Genomic DNA, 21,993 nt, shown 5'->3' on the forward strand with positions numbered 1-21,993 from the left:
CTACCATATAGGAGATCCAGGGTTCAACACCCAGGACCTCCTGGCAAAGGCAAGCTGATCCATGTGGCGAGCTGACCCACATGGAGTGCTGGCCTGCACAGAGTACTGCCCTGTGCAGGAGTGCTGGCCCACACGGAGAGCTGGCACAGCAAGATGTGCAACAAAAAGAGACACAGGGTAGAGACAATGAAAGACTCAGCAGATCAGGGAGATGAGGTGTCGCAAGAGAATGATTGCCTCTCTCCCACTTCAGAAGGTCCCCAGATCAGTTCCCAGAGACACCTAATGAGAATACAAGCAGACACAGGAAAACATACAGTGAATGGACACAGAAAGCAGACAATGGGGGAGGGGAGGAATAAATATATAAATCTTTAAAAAAGAAAAAAAAAACAAAGATCTATCTACTAATTTGTGATCATATTGCCTAGTGTAACATTTAATCACAAACAAATCTTAACTTTTAAGGATGCTTAATTGATAATATTAAGTTTCTACCTTAACAGCTCTCTTTATATAACCAACCTGTAAATTTCCCACCTGTAGCTGGAAGATAATTTTTCAAAAGTAAAATGAGTGATAAAAATGCTTACAAGAACAAAGTTCATTTCCTCTCCAGGACATTAAGAAAAAAATAAAAGAACAATTCAAAATTGTTCTGCATTCTCTTCTTCCAAACACATTTCAGGTTTATCATATTCAAATCAACCTGTGCCTATTTAGAAGAACATTTGGTTTTTTGATACTTCAATTATATTTGTTTCAGATTCCTTAACAAAAGGCAGTTCTTGCTAAAATAGATTCAAAAGAGTATGGATGCCTCTAAAAAGAGGATGACTGGAAGACAGAGATAAAAGTGAGAGCTTCTTTTGGCTACCTCTTCTTTCTTGCATTTTGTTTGTATGTCATGTACATGTATTACTCACTTTATCATTGTATTTAATTAAACAGATGTGGGGAGGGATGTAATTCAAGTGGTAGAGCGCCTACTTCCTATGTATGAGGTCCCAGATTCCATTCCCAGTACCTCCAAAAAACAAACGATTGAATGAAAAAAACAACTCTCACTGAGCGGATGTAGCTCAGTGGTTGAGCACCTGCTACCAACGTACAAGGTCGTAGATTCAATCCCTAGTACCACCTTTAAAAAAATAAATAATTAAACAGGTGTTATAAATTTAAAAGATTTCAGTTGTCCAGCATAAAAAGTATACCACAGGGAAGCAGATGTGACTCAAGTGATATGGCCTCCACCTACCATATGGGAGGACTCAGGTTCGATCCCTGGGACCTCCTGGTGAAAAAGAAGAAGAGAAAGCATGCCTGCATGGTAAGCCAGTATCCATGTGGTGAGCTGAGTGGCCACACGAGTGCCCGCATGGTGAGCCAGTGTCCGCACAGTGAGCCAGTGCCCGCGCAAGTGAGTCACACAGCAAGAGGATGATGCAACAAAAGAGAGACAAAGGGTAGAGTCAAAGTGAAGCACTGCAGAGACCAGGAACTGATGTGGTACAATTGATAGGAAACTTCTCTCCACATCAGAGGTCCCCAGGATCGAATCCCTCTGCATCCTAGAACAGAAAGATGAGAAGAGAAGACAAAAAGAGACATAGTTACGGAAGATCACACAGCAAATGGACACAGACAGCAAAAACAGCAGGGTGTGTGAAAATAAACAATTCTTTAAAAAAAAAAAAAAGTATACCACAATAAGCCCATGAGAAGGCAATTAATTATTCACCTTCTCTCTGGTGAAAAGTTCCTTCAGAACAAAATGGTAAATTATGCATTTCGGCATAAAATTTAAATTGGAGGTTTTCTTTTCTCCAAAACAGAAATTTTAATCATCTTAAAGGCTACTCTCAAACCAATACTGAAAACACATCTACAAGCCCACATTCAGAGGCTGAAACCAAAAAAGTAGAAAGGACCTTAAAAGTCAAGCCATAAATTTGATCTTCATTGTATGTAGCAGGGATTTTCTGAAGGGTTTTTGTATTCAAGGGTTACAGCTCTTCTTTAAGATTATTTACTTAGAAGCATTGTGTATGATGGCTAAGTACAAAATGGGGTCTTATATGAGTAATTACATAAAACTTTTGCAATAGTTCAGAAAGGAGAGCAAGAAATGGATAGTACAGATAATACAGATGTAAATTTGAAAAACTAAGGTAAATGCTCTTATTTACCTAATGCTCTTATTTTCCTTAAACCTAAGTAATAATCAAAGATATCAGAAGCCTGGGTGATTGGGGAAGATGGTATATCACTAAAAGACAGGAAATACATACAGAATTGAATCATTTTAATGATGATTTGACATGCAAATATATTAATTTTTAAAATGATGATTTTAAGATTTTTCAAAAGTTTGTCATGGTGCCAAGAAATGACACTCTCATACTCTGTAGGTGGGAGAGTAAAAATGTACAACACAACTATTCTTGAGAGCAATATGGCAAGAGGTTTAAAATATTTAAATATGCATAACCTTTAACCCATTGATTTCAACTCCAGGAATTTATTAAAGCATAAGAAAAACACTAGAAAGATAAAACAAACCCAAAACTTTATTGTTACGCATTTATATGCTGAATAATTTTCTTCTTCATGTTTTTTCTGGTTTCTTCTTTGCTTCTTTTTTACAATGGATGTGTATTGTTTTTGTTTTAAAAAATCATATTTTAGCACATTTGTATTGCATCAGAGATAAACATTCATTTACTGGGTTGGGGAGTGGGATAGAAGTTATAGAGGGGATTGAGGACAAATAAAACTCATAATAATCATCAGGATACATTATATGCCTCAGGCAATCAGGGACTAGTCTAGGTACTATTTCAGAGGCAAATAAAACTTTAAAACTTTATGCCAGAATACTGCTGATGTTCAGACTCAAAGGGTAAAAAAAAAAAAAAAAAGTTGTTTTGACAAAGTTAATACTGAATTACCACTATTTTTCCTTAATCAGTTTTTTTTTCTTGTATGCTTGGGCTTGGTACCAACATCAACAAAAATATAGACTATTACTCTGGCATATGCAAGTATCCATTTCAACCCTTCAATGAAACAAGTACAATTCATCATCAAACAGATGGGTATGTAGATTACACTGTCCTTTCCTATTAAATCTAATCTACACAGTATATAACTATTTTATAGAATGATCAACTACATGTAGTAGTTTATAGGAAGAAAATAAAACTATCTTCTCTTTAAGTATATTTTTTCATACCTTGCCAAATCAAACAATATCCAAGTACTGTAATTTAAATAACACTTTACAAAAACAAAATTACAAGCTAATTCTGAAGACAAAGCAAATGCAATCAAGTTTTTCTATAAATGCTGGAATTAGAAATTTTGATCTAAGGAAATCTCTAAGGTAGGCCCAGTAAACTAAAAGAAAGGTTGGCCACTGGCAAAGGCACAGCAGGCGTCATCATCCCAAAATCCTCAAGGCTGAGGAATGAACAAACATAAGGGGGGAATGAAACCATGGAAAAAGTAAATTTCTTAAGATTGCAGTAATGGAAGAACATGTAAGATTGTTATGATAATGGTTACCAGAGATTTTGAGGGGAGGGGAAAAAAATAATAGGTTGAATATGTAGGGCATTTTTAGAGCAATGGAATTAAGTGTAAACTGCAATGTAAACTATAGACCTTGGTTAATAGCAATGCTTCAATATTTATTCATCAATTATAACAAATGTACCACACAATTGTAAGATGTTATTAATAGGGGAAGATATGGGAAGGGGAAGGGGTGAGGTATATAGGAATCCCTTATATTTTCTATGTAACTTTTATGCAATCTAAAACCTCTTTTAAAATAAAGTTGTGTTAAAAAAAAAAGGCAGCTTAATGTTTGTGTAGGCTTTTCTCCCACATCTAGGCTAGGGCTGCACTAGAAGTCTGGAAGAATGCTGCCAAGACTTAAAATCTGGAGCTGCTTAGCCAAACTCATGAAATCCTGAATATTAAGCAGATGATCAGAATTTCTAATTATCTAGGATCTAGTTGAAGGCAAATGTGACAAGAAAGTAACCAAATGGTAAGAAACCAGTAGTCAGATATAAAATATTTATTGTACACCCAAACCTTTTAATGTCAAAATAGGCATTTTAGGAGTAAACAAAGTACAGACATACCTCCTTGATATTACAGGTACAATTCCAGACCACTGCAATAAAGCAAATAAATTTGCACTAATTTTTTGGTTTCCCAGTATATATAAAAGGTATGTTCACCCTATACTATAGTCTATTAAGTGTGCAATAGCATTACATTTTTAAAATGTATATATTTTAATTAAAATGTGACACAAAGTGGAGCTGGCCATGCGCAGTGCTGATGCGCGCAAGGAGTGCCGTGCCACGCAAGGGTGTCCCCCGCGTAAGGGAGCCCCACGCGCAAGGAGTGCGCCCCGTAAGGAGAGCCGCCCAGCGTGAAAAGAAAGAGCAGCCTGCCCAGGAATGGTGCCGCCCACACTTCCTGTGCCGCTGACGACAACAGAAGCGGACAAAGAAACAAGACGCAGCAAATAGACACCAAGAACAGACAACCAGGGGAGGGGGGGAAATTAAATAAATAAATAAATCTTTAAAAAAAAAAAAAAAAATGTGACACAAAGACATGAAGTGACCACATGCTGTTGGAAAAATGGTACCAATAGACTTCCTCAACGTGAGGTTGCCATAAGTCTTTAATTTGTAAAAAATGCAATATCTGTAAAGCACAATGAACTGAAGCACAATAAAAGGAGGTAGGCCCATATGACACTTCATCTAGGCCAGATCTGCTGTAAGAACTAAAGTTGAAAGTTTTCACTGCATTCCATTTACTTGGTAAGGCATCCAGTCTAGAATCAACTGTAACTATTACCAACTATTAAAACCAATACCAACTTCTAAAACTGATATCAACAATGACTAAACATCAATAAGAAATTAAATATTATGCTTCCACATATTAGAGTAGAAAGGCCATGCATTAAAAGCTGAGAGAAGCAAGGTCAAGAGATGCTAACTGATTTACATCATCTCCCTCTATGAACAATACCATATATGTTAGACTCCCTAAATTATAGCCAGGACTAAACGCTGATGCAGTGTGACATCACTGATGTGTATGCCACAAACACCGGAGGCACAGTCAGAATGTTAACAAAAAGGAAAGGGTTCTCGATATGCCCTCTGGCCTTAAGAAAAAGGAACAGTGCCCAGGATATCTGTAGGGTTATCCCAAAACTTGGAAGCATTTTGAAATGGAAAAGTCAGATAACTCAGATTTGTTCCCCTGAAGTACGTAAACTACCTTACTTAGGAATAGTTACCAGTATTCCTCTCAACTCTCAATATAACTCCTAATTTCTTCACTGTTGGTCCCCCAGCATCTTAATCTGTGTGATCCATAAGCTAAAGATTGTATTTTTCCAAATGTGAGAAAATTTACTAAATAGACCTCTTATAACCAACTACAAATCTTCTCCTACAATATAACATATTATTAAATATACAGATTCCAGTATATTAGTTTTCTTGTACATTTTAATGTTATAAATTTGCAAGAGACCTAAATTTTAGAAAATATATTTGCTGACACTCAAAACAAGGAACACCAATTTATTTTGTGGACACCTCAATTTCTATTTTCTCCCATCCTGACATTCATGAAATTACATAACCTATTTGTACCTCAGTTTCCTCATTTGTAAAACAGGGATAAATAATGGTTTCTATATCAAATAGAAGAGCTAACATGTATTGAGTACTTACAATGAGGAAGCAGCCATAATAATAGAAGGCACAACAAACCAAGGATGGTTAAGATGTGATATGAGTCAGAGCTCCAGGAGATAGGCGCTTTATGTCCTTGACAAGTCATTCCGTCTGAATGAATTATATGTTTTATTAATATGTATCAATAAAACTGATTTTGTAAAAAGAAAAAAGTCATTCAGCCTCTATGAATGGCTGAATCGTATGAATAAGCCAGATAATCTTGATCCTACCAGTATCTGGAGCTACTGTCTAAGAAATAATAATGTATATCAAGTGCTTTTTGTCCTAGTATAAGAAGCTATCATTATAAGCAATGTCATACTTGCTTAAGAAAAATATATAACTTAACAGTCAAAATGCCAGACTGTATATATAATTTAAACCTCACTCAGAGTGTACTTACTTCATGTTAAAAATTATGCCAGGGGGGAAGCGGATTTGGCTCAACTGATAGAGCATCCACCCACCACATGGGAGGTCCAGGGTTCAAACCCAGAGCTCCCTGATCCATGTGGTGAGTTGGCACATGCGCAGTGCTGATGCACTCAAGGAGTGCCATGCCACGCAGGGGTGTCCCCTGTGTAAGGGAGCCCCATGTGCAAGGGTACACCCCGTAAGGAGAGCTGCCCCACACGAACAAAAGCACAGCCTGCCCAGGAGTGGCGCCGCATACACGGAGAGCTGACGCAGCAAGATGATGCAACAAAAAGAGACACAGATTCCCGGTGCCACTGATGAAAATACAAGTAGACACAAAAGAACACACAGCGAGTGGACAGAGAGCAGACAACTCGGGGGGGAGAGGGGAAAGGGAGAGAAATAAATAATAAATAAAAAATAAAAAGTCCAGGAAGTGCCCTTGTATTACAATTAGCCCAGTGCTTGCTTCACCAACAACTGGGCATCTTTAAAAAAATAAAATAAAATAATAATAATAATAATAATGCTGGGGCAGGCAGTAGCTGTGGCTCAATCAGTTGAGCTCCCGTCCCGGGTCTCCTTGTGAAGACAGGCTTGCCCACACTCTGTAGGGCGCCACCAGGCCCACAGGTGCCGTGGAGAGCTGACTCAGCAAGGTGATGCAACAAAAAAGGGAGACAAGCACAAAACACAGAAGAGTGCATAGCAAATGGACACAGAGAACAGACAATAAGCAAGCCGCAAGGGGCGGAGGGGAAATTAAAATAAATAAATAAATAATGCTGGGGGAAGCAGATATAGTTCAAGTAGCCTCCCACATGGGAGGTCCCAGGTTTGGTTTCCAATGTCTCCTAAAGAAAACAGGTAGACAACGAGCAGACAGTGAGCATACAGCGAGCATAAACACCAAACAAGCAGGGAACTGATGTGGCTCAAACAACTAAGCACCTGCTTCCCACATAGGTGGTGCCAGGTTTGGTTCTGTGTAACTCCTAAAGAAAAAAGCAGGCAGACAACAAGCAAAAACGACCAAAAACAATGAGCAAACAGATGAGGGAGCCATCTTGGGGGGGGGGGGTGTTGAATAATGCTCCAGAACAGTTGTGGCTCAAGCTGTTGAGCACCTGCTTCCCACATTGGAGGTCCCCATTTGGTTTCCGGTACCTCCTTAAAAAGACAAAAAAGCAAACAACAAGCAAACAAATGGGGGAAAAAAAACCAACTCAGTGTTTGAGCACTGGCTTCTCACATACAAGGTCCCAGGTTCAATCTCCAGCCCCAGTATGTCAAAAAAAATAATAATAATAATGCTAACAATACTGATTATTTTTTCATCCACAGCAAGCAAAAAAGAGATCAAGGAGGTAAGAGATAAATTTAACAACAAAAATAGCAGGCAGACAAAGAAAATGATGAACTACAGTCAAGGCACTCAAAATCCAAAGACAGGGCATATTTATTATAAAACACCTGAAGGGATTCTTGATGACTACTATCCAGAATAGGCCAATAACTTATGCTGTTAATGATAATGCCAGGTCATCAAAATATGGCTAAACTCTGTTCAAACTGTCTGATTAAATTGTGTAATATACTTCAGAAAGATTTATAATTAAAATGACCAAATGTTAAGATGTTTTGGTAGTTGAAAGGATTTCAAATTATCTGAATGAAAAATTCAACATATGCAACAACTCTGCTTCCCTCAGTGATCTTTTTAAAAAACTAATTCAGGTGGGGGTGATGGGCGAGCTATGATAACAAATGAAGGGGATGGTTGTACAACATTGTGAATGTAACAAACACCAATGAATATTCCTGAATAAAGGGAGAGTTTTAGATTGTACATATGTTACCAAAGAATAAAAATAAAAACCTAATTCAGGAATTGGAGCTGGCAGATTTCGAAAGAAGTGAGTTCAGGGAACATCGGAAGACTACAGTTTTCTTTAACCACTGACATCAAGAGGGAAAAAGTGGGAGCTAAGAATGGAACACAGTTAAGGTTCCTAGTAAAGACAGACTAGGATGAAAATTTTAATATGGGAAACACCTGAAGATGTTCAGATGCAAAAGAAAAAGGAAATAGCAAAGAGATAGAAGAATTGATGGAATAATACCAATTTAGGAAAGGAAATAAAGGTTCAAACATAAAAGAAGAAAAATTGGTTTTGGCCACCTAGATCAAAAGATGCCACTAAGGAGGAAGAGCTATTTGAGAATGGATTTCAGGCAGAGAAAACAAGGAACTAATACAAGGACTGCAGCCTAAAAGAAAGTACACTGAACGAGACAAGAGCAGCAATGTCTTAGAGACTATGCTAAAAAGTTTTTCCTCTCAAGATTTTATTCTAAGTAGACATGGTTGGTGGTCCATACAGACGGGAAGAAGCAGATGAATTTGATATATTTTGGAGATGGAACCAACAGGAATTACTGAAGGATATGGTGCGAAGGGTATGAAAAAGAACGAATCTAGGTTAATGCCGGTGTTGTCTAACTTGTTCAAACTGACTAACAGTAGTAGTCCCATTTACTAAGATGGAGAAGACTAAGGCAAGAGCAATGAGGGCAGAAGGAGGAAGGGGGAGATGGCAATAATTCTATTTTGGATAGGTTAAATTTGAGAAGTCTAAGAGATTTCCACAGACTGGTGCCAAACAGGTAGTTGGGTATTCAAGAAGGGTACTCAAGAGCCAGGTATAGAAAGAAATATCAGCATATAAATATTTAGAGCCATAGGATAGGATGAAAATATCTCAAAGAGAGTCTAGTAATATTAATAATAATAATAATAATGAGGAAATATAGTTTTGGAGAGGTTCAAGTATAGGAAGTGTTATTAGTTACTTGAGGGTGCAGGACTTGAATATGTGTCTCCTTATTATCAGTCCAGTGCTCTTTCTACAATTTCAAACTACACAGGCAAAGGTGGCACTTAAAGCCCGAATGACTTGGGAAATAGTATTAAAAGGGATGAGGATAACCAAGACACTGAACATTAATCTGAGCATTTACTAAAACACAAATATCAAGCTTAAGCATTTTACATACCTTTCACTTGTACAATCTTTATAACTACTTTTCCATCATCCCCATTTTACAGAGGAAAAAAAGGAAGCCTATGAAATTTCAATAACTTGCTCAAGGTCATGATTACTACTATAAAAAGTATTTGGATCCAGGTCTGTCTTCAGCATTCTCTTAGTCATTACACAATACTGGTAATCAAGGCAGGGGAAAAGGGAAAAAGGAAGAAAAGGAGGAAAAGGATTTAAGGAAGGAGCTAAAAATAATTTGAGTATGGACACTATGGGTTATCTATAGTATATCCATGTAGAGACATTATGCAAGGATTGACAACTCTTGATTATTCCACATAAAGAAAAACCCACTAAGAAATCTGGAGTAACTGGTATCCCCTGCAACTACAGCAGAATCTGGCATACAGAAAGAAGGTACAATTTAAATGTTTCCTACATGAATTATGATATCTGAGGGAAATAACTGTGATCAAAATATGAGAATCAATCAAACAAAAAAACTAATTAAATGCATCATAATCTAGCTGCCACCAATTTTTTTAAATGACTGAAAGGCAGATATCTGCAGAAAGGGAAAGAGAAATTATTAAGAATTTATTTTGTTAATATTTATATAACGAAGCAAAAACACAGAGGTACCCACTACTCCAAGTAAGAGAAAAATCCATGAACTTTTCAAGAACCTGAAAAAACTAACCCTCGAGGTCTTTCACTTGCCCTTGTTATGATTCTGTGGTCATTGGCAAACTTCTGATTTTTAATCTGATTTCCCAGATGCCTTGATAATCAAACAGAGTGCTTTTGATGGTAGATATAAGCATTTTAATCAATGAAAAGGTATACTGTTCATAGCAAATTAGTAAATTGGCATTTAGATTTATAAATCAATCTACTGTGGTTAGGATTAATCAGTACTTTGGAAGTGATCAACTCTGAGAGTTGCTAAAAATACTAAACTGTGAAGCCAGAAAATTGGGAACAAGTCTCTTGATTTTGCTGAGCATAGTGCCAGCTTGATTCAGTGTGGCTCCACATGCAGCTTTCCTTCTATTTCAACAATCTCTCTTACAGCACCCAGGCCACTATTAGTGGTATATCTTCATCACTCTCCCATGTTAGACAGTGAGTGCCTTGAGGTCATTCTCTCTCCAACACAGTACTCAGTCCTAAAATATATGCTGAATAAATTACCTCTACCAAATAGATGTATGTCACTAAGCTGTTGCTTTTTCAATTCTAGAAAGTGGTTCGAAGAGTGATTTTGTTACATAAGGAAATATAATATGAAATATTATAATTTCTAAGAAATGAGTTAAACATTTCTCAAGTACATAAACTGTTCTTCCTTCAATACTTCAAGTCCTCCCATCAACTGATTTTCAGTATCTAAAGATATGTCATTTATTCCTGAACACACAACTACCTCCAACAGATCAGAGAAAGCCAGAAGTATCAATTAAGTAGAACAGACAAGACTGCATTTTCAAAGTACTACGCAAGTGACTCAAAAGAAGTGGACAAAGCATTTCCAAACTTGTCTGCATCTTTCAAAGCCTGCTGTCCACTGACAGTAAACTCATAACCACAACAATTAATAAGTGTTTACTATGTGCCACCACATGAATTTTCTCATTTAATCCACAAAACTCCATAAACCTAAGTATTTCTCACCTTCATTTGACAGATGAAGAAAGTGAGCCTTGGAAGGCTAACTTGCCTAATTTCAAAGAGCTGAAAAACGTGGCAGAGCTCGGAAAAATGAATGATTCCAGAGTCTAAGATCGTAACCACCAGTCTACATTTCCTTATCAAGTTTATGAATTTCAAATCAAAGATCCAACTATGTGGTAGACTGACCATTAATTTCCACTTAAACACAGACCCCTACAATAAACTTTTCAAATGAATTTACAACTACTTCTTTACTACAAATATCTAAAGTCTGCATTAATAAAAAATAATAATAATTAGGAGGCAGGAACACTCTCAAAGGAAGAATGCTTTAAAAATCAGATGGTTGTAAACATGCTTTTTGCTTAAAAGCAATAGAAATAAAATGCCACATCATCTTAAATTTGCCTCTTGCTTTTAGTCCATTCCCTCATGCAGGATTTCCTTAGATTTCCTAGTTAACGAACCTCAACCACTCAATACATGTAATTCTCTTTATATCTTCTATGTTCTGGAGGAAAAGCTCTACATAAAAGTTTATTTCCATTATGCCGTTCAAGGTAAAGCGCTGAACCACCTCTAAAGAGTGGCTACAAAGTAAATCTCCACTTGGGAAGTTACAAACGTCGGATCTCAGCAGGAAAGCAATGAAAGGTTTCCCTTACGCTGCCCTTTCAGGAGCCCTAAACTAGGCTACAAAATACTTCTCGACACCTCCGTCACTTGCCTGTCTCCCAGAGAAGTCTTTCTCTGAGTCTTTTCTCCCAGCCATCTCAAATGCATCTGTCACACACACACCCTAGCCTCGGCCCCATTTCTCAACCATCAACTCCCATCAGAAAACAGAGAAGGCTAACGCACTTCCCCAACAAAAAGTAAGATCACGGAAGAGAGTCCTAGGGAAAATCTTTGCCCACTTACATCAAACCCAGAGAGACGGCGACAGGGAAACGTGTCTGGGGAACAGGACTGGAAACTACGATCCCCACGTGGACCAGGGGAGATGGTACCCCACTCACCAGGCCATCGATCTGTACTTGCTTCACTGCCCAGTCTCCGGAGCCGCCTTTGCCTTTGCCTTTCGCGGCTGCGCCGGTGGTGGTGGTGGAAGAGGAGGTAGCAGAGCCGGTGCCTTCCTTGCGGGACGCCATCTTCGCAGTCAGACAGGAAGAAAGAGAAAAGTGAGTACCCGGAAGCGGAAGTAAACCTCGTGTGACGTTAGGCGCGGCCCTCTGTTCCCCGGCGGAACTAGGAGGAGGGTTGAGCGTGGGGCCCAGACTCCCTCCTCTTTTCCAGATTTGCGTCTTTACTGGACAGGCTCTTTTGCACATGCGCATTGTGCATTTGTGGTCTTTGGTCCCATCGCATGATTTAAGACAAACGTAGATGTTTCATAACTTTTTCCACTTTATCATTCTCCGTTAGGCAGATGGTCGTAACATTATAGCTAGCACTTTTATATAGTCTCATACGTAAAAGTGGTTTCATTTTTTTTTAATCTCTTTCCAACTTTGTAAACTTTAAGGGACTATACTAGCTCCCATTACACACTAGGAAACATCTGCTCAACATCATTCTGTTAATTATTGAGGAGCAGGTATTGCATAGTTTGTCTAATGTAATTATAGTTAGCAGTCTGCAACCACTTAGCTTGTACGGAATGAGTTAAAAACATGGGAACTTTGGTCAGAATTATCAGAACTAGTAGCCCATCACTGCTATTAGTTTCATATAAAAATTTACAAGAGTAAAGTACCAGAAAAGTTATTTATGTAAAGTGTTAAATAATCATGCAGAACATATTGCTTAAGAACATCGTGACATATAACACATTACTCTGAAATTAACATCTTAATTCTTAAAATGAGTACTGTGACAACTTCAGAAAACCATTTTAGATAACTTTCTCATTCAAAAGAGAATGTTTATTAATTCAGTATGTATGTATTCAGAACTGATGAATTAGGTACATCAATGAAGGACAATTCCTACCCTGGTGTGTTTTGTTTCGTTTAATAATTAATTTTATTTACTTTGAAAGAAGCTTTACATTATATAAATGTTATTATACATAAAAGTAATAAGGGAGTCCCATATGTCCCCCTCCCGCCCCCTCCCACACTTTCTCACATTAACAACATCCTTAATTAATTTGGTACCTTTGCTACAATTGATGAATCCATATTGAAGCATTGCCTCTAATATGGACTACAGTTTACATTATAGTTTACATGCTGTCCTGCACAATTTTGTGAGTTATGTCAAAATTATGTCAAAATCCAATGTCCCCATATTATACCTAATCTTCCCTCTCCCATCATGCAGAACCTCTGGTGGCTGCTGCCTTTACATCAATGATAAGAGTTGTTCCATTTCTAGAATAATAAGTCTATAGTAGAATAATAATAAATCTACTCTGGTCCATTGTTCAATCCCTGTCTTGAGGATTTTGAGATGGTGATGCACACTCTGCTTCTAATTGAGAAGGGGCTTAGATCCCTTTGGGCTGACAGATGGAGCTATCTTGCTTGCGGTTATAGACACTCTCTGTTCCTTGGGATGGGCGTTGTCCATCACCATCTCCTTGTTAGTTGTCCTGGGTGAGTCCAGTGAACTGGAGAGTAGGTGTTGCAGCTCTGCTGAAATTCAGCTGCCCTGATGTTTTTTGCTGTTATTTTGCTGGGGTGTTTTTGTTTCCTAGGCTGCTCAAAAATGTGTTGGCTTTGAACTATGGGTATTTATTACCTTACATTTGAGGTCATGAGAATGTAGAAATCAAGTCATCATCAAGGCCATGCTTTCTTCTCAAATATCAGCTGCTCTTGATCCTCCTCTCCCTCCTCTGCCACATGGCAAGTTACTTGGCAGTATCTGCTGCTGGTGTCTCCCTTTTCAGTTTCTTGCTTTCATGGCTTTTTTTTCTCTGTATTTGTTCTGTTTCTAAAGGACTCCAGTAAGAGGATTAAGACCCAAACTGAATGAGGTGGGTCACACTTTACCAAAGGAGCCTCGTCAAAAAGTTCTTCTTAAAAAAAAGATGAAGGAGGGAAGCGGATGTGGTTCAAGTGATTGGTCTTCCACTTACCACATGGGAGGACGCAGGTTCGATCTCTGGGGCCTCCTGGTAAAAAGCGTGCCCGCATGGCGAGCTGAGTGCCCGCACAATGAGCTGAGTGCCTGCGCAAGTGCCCAAGCGGTGAGCAGTGCCCGCACAAGTGAGTCACACAGCAAGATGAAAACGTAACAAAAGAGAGACAAAGGGGAGAGTCAAGGCAAGGGGAAACCAGGAACTGAGGTGGCACAAGTGACAGGGAAACTCTGTCCATATCAGAGGTCCCCAGGATTGAATCCCGGTGAATCCTAAAGAGAAAAAAAAAACATGAGAAAAGAAGACAAAAAGAGAAATAGATTCAGAAAATCACACAGTGCATGGACAGAGACAGCAAAAAACAGCGGGTGGGGGGGGAGGGGAAAAAGAAAAAAAATGAAAGAACAAAAAAAGTCCTACTTACAGGGAGCAGATGTGGCTCAAGCAGTTGGGTGCCTTCCTCCCACATGAAAGGTCCTGGGTTCAGTTCCCAGTGCCTCTTAAAGAAGACAAACAAACAATTAGCAGACAACGAGCAGACATCTAGCAAAACAAAAACTAGCAGACAATGAGCAAAACAACAAGCAGACAATGAGCAAAAACAAAAAATGATCAGGGAGTGGATGTGGTTCGCGCAGTTGAGCACCTGCCTCCCAGTTGGGAGGTCCCAGGTTTGGTTCACAGTTCCTCCTAAGGAAAAACAGACAGACAATAAGCAAACAACAAACAAAAACAATGAGCAAAAACAACGAGCAAACAGACATTGGAGCCATCTGGGGGAGAAAGGGGAAATCCTACTTATAATGGGTTTACAGCCACAAGAATGGATTAAATTTAAGAACATGCTTTCCTGGGGTACATATGGCTTTAAACAACCACATGAGGGTGGAAGAGAGTGTAATATTACAATCTGGGAACAGAAATAGTTACATCTGGCAAAGTTTTCAGGACACATTCCTGATACAAAATGGAAAGTTAATGTCCTGTATTTACAAGTGCTTCACAAATTTAGAAGTATTGAAAATTGATCATGGTAAAATTACACTAGAAATCAACAACAGGAGGAAAAAAAAAACAAAGGAAGGAGTAGGAAGTGGGGGAAAGCAGAGGGAAAGAAAAGGAAAAAAGAAAGAAAATCTCTCAAGGAAGAACCAGAATTGGAAGTTTGTGCCTGCCATTGGGTAGCTGGAATGATGAGCATCACAGAATGCCCAGGTTATTTATAAATACTAATGAATGTATTTGCTTTATCCTGTAATATAGATAACATTATTTTTCAAATAATATTATCACTAAGAATAAAACTGAGTAAAGTTTAAAATTTCTTTTCAATTTATTGTTCTTAGATACACCCCCCGGAAGGCATGCAAAGGGGTGTGGAGTTTTTCTTTTTGGAATAATGAAATGGTTCTAAAAATTTTTTGTGCTCCTGAATGGCCAACATTGTGATTATACTAAAAGCTGTTGATTATACACTTTAGATAGATCATATGATATATTAATATATCTCAATAAAATAACTCAATAAATAAATTATTGTGCAAGAATAGCCAGAAATAGCAGCTATGTACAGCAGGGGAAACAGAGAGAGATTAAGAAGTGAAGCATTTTCTTGTTTGTTATCTGTTTTTTATTATTGAAATAATGAAAATCCTGTTATAATGATTGAAGTGATGAATGCATAACTATGTGATTATACCAGACACCATTGATTGTATACTTCGAATGAACTGTATGCTTTATGAATATGTACCAATAAAATTGATTTGTTTAAAAATGAATAACACCAACCATTGCAAGATTCCAACAGATTGAATTTGGTAATCTCATGGCTGCATCATTGCATCTGTCACATGTTCAAACTCAACTAAACTAAACGTAGACAGGAATTGAACCATTGAAAGGGGTGCAAACATTTTTTTAAAGATTTACTTTATTTATCCCCCCGCTCGTTATTTGTGCTGTCTGCTCTCTGTGTCCATTTGTTGTGTGCTCTCTGTATCTGTTAGTCTTCTCTTTAGGAGGCACCAGGAACTGAACCGGGGCACTCCCATGTGAGAGAGAGACTCAATTGCTTGAACCACTTCCACTCCCTCCTTTGTTGTGTCTCTCATTGTGTTTCCTCTTTGTGTCTCCTTGTTGCATCATCTTATTGCATCAGATTGTCATGCCAGCCTGTCCTGCCAGCTCGCTGTCTTGCTTGTCTTCTCTAGGAGGCACAGGGAACTGAACCTGGGACCTCTCATGTGGTAGGCAGATGCCCAAATGCTTGAGCCACATCTGCTTCCCTAGGGTGTGTACTTGTGAACTAACAATAAATTGAACTCAATACCTGGAGAAAAAGAAATATCCCACAAATCCATGTGTACTAAACACATTACATGGGTTCTTTTAATCTGACCCAAAATGGTACTTGTGGTCCATCTGAAACAGTGTTCCCCAGAACCCAGAGGTAAAAATATATAATAAATTAAGGGGAAAATCCCCACAAGGTAGAATTTGAGTTAGGAAATCAGTATGAACATCCTAGCTAGAAAGGGCCTGGAAGAAGCAATGATATTTCCTTCCTGGATCACTGGCTGCTCCTTTCTTAGTAGTCACCATTACTGATTCCTCTACCTCTTGCCAATCTTTAAATATTGAAGACCACCAGAGTTCAATCCCAAAACATTGGCATCATCCTTGACTCTTCTCTTTCCCTATACCCCACCACTGATCCATTAGGAAATTCTAAATGCTCTCTTCCAAAATAAATAAAGACTTATATTCACACATGAACCTGTAAAATATTTATAGCAACTTTATTAAAAAAAAACTTGAAATGACTTAATTATCCTTCAACAAGTGAATGATTAGACAAACTCTGGTGCATTCATACCATGGAACACTACTCAGTAATGAAAAAGAACAAGCTATTGCTTAAATCTGGATGAATTTCCAGAGAGTTATGCTGATTGAGAAAAGCCAGTCCCAAAAAAGTTATGCAATGCCTGGTTACATTTACATAATTCTGTTGAAATAAAATCATAGACACAAAGAACAGATTAGTGGTTGCCAGTGGATAAAGAGAAGGTGGACTGGAAGAAAAGTAGGCAAGGCTAAAAAGGGCAACATAAGGGATCCTCATGGTAATGGACATGTTTTTTTCCTTGACTGTGTTAATGTCAATATTCTGGTGGAAATACAATTCTGCACAATGTCACCGTTGGCAGAAACTGGGTAAAGTGTACACAGAATTTCTCTGCATTATTTCTTAAATCCATGTGAATCTACATTTAACTCAAAATAGTTTGCTAATAATAATAACCAGAATCCACCCCCTTCTTATCACTCCACTGCTACTACACAGTCACCATCATCTCTTCCCAGCAGTATTGCAAGTAGTCTCTTAATTGGTTTTACTTCTTCCACCCTTTTGGGATGTTTGCAACATCACAGTCATAATGTTAACAGAGTTAACATAATATTAACTCTGTTCATATCACTCCTCTATTCCAAATCCTCCCATGGGTTTTACTTGAAGTAAAAGTCAGAATCTTACAAATGGTCTATAATTATCTCCTCCACCCCACCCAGACCCCCTATTACATTATTCTAAATAGGCAGAATATATTGACTATATAAGATAATCATTTGAATTGAGGGATATGGACTTTAACAGGAAAACGTCATGAAGACCTAGAATTTTTTTTTACAGATTTTTTATTTCTCTCCCCGCTACCACCCCCAGTTGTCTGCTCTTTGTCCATTCACTGTGTGTTCTTCAGTGTCCGCTTATATTCTTGTCAGTGGCTCTGGGAATCTGTGTCTCTTTTTGTCGCATCATCTTGCTGCATCAACTCTCCATGTGTGCGGTGCCACTCCTGGGCAGGCTGCGCTTTTTCGTGCAGGGTGGCTCTCCTTGAGGGGCACACTCCTTGCATGTGGGGTTTCCCTATGCAGGGGACACCCACGTGGCATGGCATTCCTTGCATGCATCAGCACTGTGTGTGGGCCAGCTCATCGCTCTGGTCAGGAGGCCCTGGGTTTGAACCCTGGACCTCCCATGTGGTAGGCAGATGCTCTATCCATTGAGCCAAATCTTCTTCCCTAGAATATTTTTAATACATTCTCAGAGACTCTTGGATTATCTGCACTGAAATTATTTGAAGTTGCTTTGGTTTAAAAGTACTTAGAAATGAAACAAAACAAAATGAAAAATGGTCCTGTACTTGGATTTTTCTTTTCATTTAAGCCAATAAAAATTTAATTGGAACAGTGATATAGCATTAGTCAGTATGGCAGCTGCAGTAACATGGAGAAGCCATGGAGTCAAACTGCAGGCACAACATTTTAAAAACTACATATATCATGTCCTCATTTTGTTATTATACTGCGGCTATATAAGAGAATGTCTGTGTTCTTAGAAAATACATAGTAATGTGTTTAGGGATAATGGGACATTGAATTCACAACTTACTCTCAAACAGTACAGAAAAAATGTGTATGTGTATGTATGTGTGTGTGTATATATCTCAAGAGAGAATGACAACGCATGTATAAAACGTTAACATTTGGGCAATCTGGGTAAAGGACATGTGGAGTTCTTTCTACTATTGTTGCAACTTTTTTGGAAGTCTGAAAATATCTTAAAATCAAAAGTAAAAATTAAAGACTAGACAGAAAAAAAGAAGATATCTACAAAATAAAACATACATAAAAATAAGAGATGCCGAATAGATGTTCTTAAATACATTTCATTAATTGATACTTGTCTTTATGTCAGAAGCTCTCAGATTACATTTTGATTAAGCAGTTGTGACAGCTTGATATTATTTACAAATTCCAAAAAGAGATATTGATTATGTCTGTAAACTGGTCTGTTCCTCTGGGTGCGATATCCTTAAATTGTATTAGATTCAGCTGAGATGACTTTGATCAAATTATGTTAAGATTAGGGCTTTGATTCAATCACATCATTAGGGTGGCTCAGTTTGAGTCCCTACCCCCTTTGTGGGCTATATAAATGGACACCCAATCAAGGAGACACACAGAGAAGGACATACACAGAGGAATAGAGATATCTCTGTAGACACAGAAAAGAATCCTGCAGCCCCAGGAATAGAGATGAGCCATTTTCTTAATAGTTTAAAGATAACCTTGTGAAGAGAACAAAGCACTTGAGCCCAGAAAGAAATGAGTCCTGGGAAGAGAGACAAGCCCTAAGTCATCCTACAGCTGAGATCAGAAGAAGCTGGACCCATGGAACCTTAAGACGGAAGAGGAAGGCTGAACCCTCGCAGATGTCACCCACTATCTTGTGTCAACATGTGGCAACAGAGTTTGGTAAGGAACTAACCTTGAATTTTACTCCTTAAGGCCTTGTAACTGTAAGCTTTTACACTAAATATATACCTTTTATGAAAGTCAACAGATTTTTGGTACTTTGCATTAGAACCCCTTTGGCTAACTAATATGCAGTGCTTTTAGACAACTTGCTTTTTAATATTTGACTCAAATGTGAGCAACCAAGATTTATGCTAACATTTGAACACATCAAGATGGTTGGTTGCAACCATTAAGCTATATTTCTGCCTCCAAAAATAAGAGTTTGGTATTGTGGGTATGTGTTTCATTGTGGGTATTTATTTACTGAGTAAAATGTGTACCATATATTCCCAACAATATGTTCTTCATCCTCCCAGTCTTAGGAACTCAAGTTTTTAGTGTATTTTTGTATTTGCTGGACATTTTTCAAATTTAGTTACAGTCAAAATGAAAGAGATGGTGAGAGCCTTCCAAAGCAACCTGTAAGCCTACATGGGTTCAGGAAGCAAAGGATAGCCTGCCACACCTGAGTGCAAAAATGAAAAAATAAATAGTCTTACTAGTTCTACTTTTGTGGCACAGTGACTCTACCCACTAGAAAAACACAGCCCGGTAAATGTCAGCCAATGACCAGTCCATGCCTTAGAACCAGCCAGCATTGGAGCTGCTTTCACTTTACTTACTAAGTAGGTCCCTAGAAGTGCAATAAAAGGAAAGAGTCAAGGCACTAAACATGAGTCAAAGGATTTCTTTTTGTTTTTTACAATTTTAGCTTTTTAATAATTAAGCCCATAAAGCTGTACTACTTAATATATTTCTCCATGAGCTTTTTGTGAAATTCAGATTATAGCCTATTGTTCACAAATCTTTTGCCTTTATTCTGATCATCTACATCTTTTGCCCATTTCTTTAAGACAACATCCTCATCCTACCTTCTTTTTAATTTTGAAGTTTGCCTGAGGCTGGGATGGGCTGGTGAGATTAAGTGGTAGGTTTCCACTCAGAGTGTTTTTCTGTATAAAACCTCTCTTCTTCAGCTTTTTGTTCTTGTTCCTTCCTGGCCTGCTCATTGGCTCTTTTTAATTTTTTCCAGTGCTACAAGAAGAGCTGCTGTATCATCATCACTCTCCTCTTCAAAATCTTCAGCTTCCTCATCTATTAAAGGATCATCTGCATCGAGGTTAGCCGCAGGAACTGGTGTCACTAAGGCTTCTTTGACACTGAGGAAGAGGTTGTAAGTTCTTAGGTTGGGAGATCCCTTTTTTTAAAAATTCTTTTCTCTTGCAGCAGCTCTCTTTCTCTCTTCCAACTCTTTCCTGAAGTCAGGGTTATGAGCCTTTTCGGGGACAGCCTGAGTAGGTGGTCTGTATTTTATCTTTGTATGAGAGGGTAAGTCTCTGCTCAAATACTGCTCTGAAAGCTGGCTGAAATCACCTCCTTGTCTTTTCTGAAACTCAGAAAGTTAGCCACAGAAGCAGCAGCCAGAAACTGAACATCAAAAGAACCCAGAAGAGAAGGGCAAGACCAGGAGTCGCTGTGCCAGGTGACAAGCCAGCTAAGGACTTAAGATGACCAGCAGCCAGCCCCAGAATGCCAATCCTCTGGGACATAGCATTGCCTTAATGACAACTTGATTTGGATTTTCTCTTAGCCTCAAAACCATGAAATAATAAATTCTCCTTAAGAAAAAAAAATCACCTTCTCCTTTTCCTCTTCCACCTCTTACAGGCTCAAAAGTTAGTCTGGTTGTTATTGTCATCTTTTATGTTTGGCAGAGGTCTGATGAAGGAGTACCTGGAGAGCATACAGACACCACTATGACTCTTGGCTCCCAGAAACCTCTGTGCCCAAGGCCAAATGCCAAGCCAAAGGATTTTTTTAAATGTCATTTCTTTTTAATATGCAGATGTTGCCTGCATCCAGACTCTATGGAAGGCAAGGTTCCTTTGAACAACTTAAAGTCTTGGGCTTGAGCTTAAGCAGTGGTTTTGTGATGGGGTAGGTAGACATGGAGGGTTCCTTCTCAGTGCTCACAACCAAACTCTAGAGGACCAGCTTGGCATCTGCTCCAGTCTTGGTGTGCATAATAGTGCTTAGAATGTACTTTGATCTTTCTTCTTACTGTCCCTCCAGGAAGTAACTGCATATTCATGGCAAACAATTGAGGGGCAAGTTCTTTTGTCTCTATCAGAAACATAGAAAGCAGGAAAGCACCATTTTTAAACAACAAAAAATATGTCAGCAACAAATCTTTAAAGAGTTGAATATTCTTATCTCTACTGTGTATAATATTCTCTGAGAAGGGGACACAAAGATCCCTTTTTATTAAACTGAAGAGTAAGAGTTTCAGTTTATTATCCCCATCTGTTCCCTTGAAAAGGAGATATTATATGATGGTCTGGGCGCTCCCAAAACATCAGACTAGTCACTCTCCTTGGAGAGACACAAGTAACAGGATATAGAGAGATACAGGAAGTCCTTCCTTCAGCTGTTCTCAATCATGAAGAAGCTCTCTACTTGATGGAAATGGGAGGAAAGGGATCTAATTGTCCCAGTTCTTCCTCCCCAAAAGAATGTATTATGCCATCATAACAAATGCACTAGGTCTGAGTCACAAAAATTAGACCTAAGAAAAGCAAGAAGGAATGACATATAAATAGGACAAAACTAAAATTTC

At 38.3% G+C, this 21,993-nt stretch overlaps 1 protein-coding gene and 1 pseudogene across 2 annotated transcripts in view; both read right to left on the reverse strand.

Moving 5' to 3' along the window:
• EIF3H (eukaryotic translation initiation factor 3 subunit H) overlaps positions 1-12,116 on the reverse strand; it is a 108,685-nt gene extending 96,569 nt beyond the window's left edge. For both annotated transcript variants that reach the window (XM_004471431.4, XM_058275936.2), the window contains exon 1: positions 11,941-12,116. In XM_004471431.4, the coding sequence (XP_004471488.1) occupies positions 11,941-12,072 (132 nt within the window). In that variant the 5' untranslated portion in view covers positions 12,073-12,116. The remainder of the gene's footprint in view (positions 1-11,940) is intronic.
• An 8,002-nt stretch (positions 12,117-20,118) lies between these two features.
• On the reverse strand, positions 20,119-21,075 carry LOC101423110 (spliceosome-associated protein CWC15 homolog; annotated as a pseudogene).
• Between the last annotated feature and the right edge of the window lie 918 nt (positions 21,076-21,993).

This window comes from Dasypus novemcinctus, chromosome 14, assembly GCF_030445035.2.
Source record: "Dasypus novemcinctus isolate mDasNov1 chromosome 14, mDasNov1.1.hap2, whole genome shotgun sequence".
Lineage (NCBI taxonomy): Eukaryota > Metazoa > Chordata > Mammalia > Cingulata > Dasypodidae > Dasypus > Dasypus novemcinctus.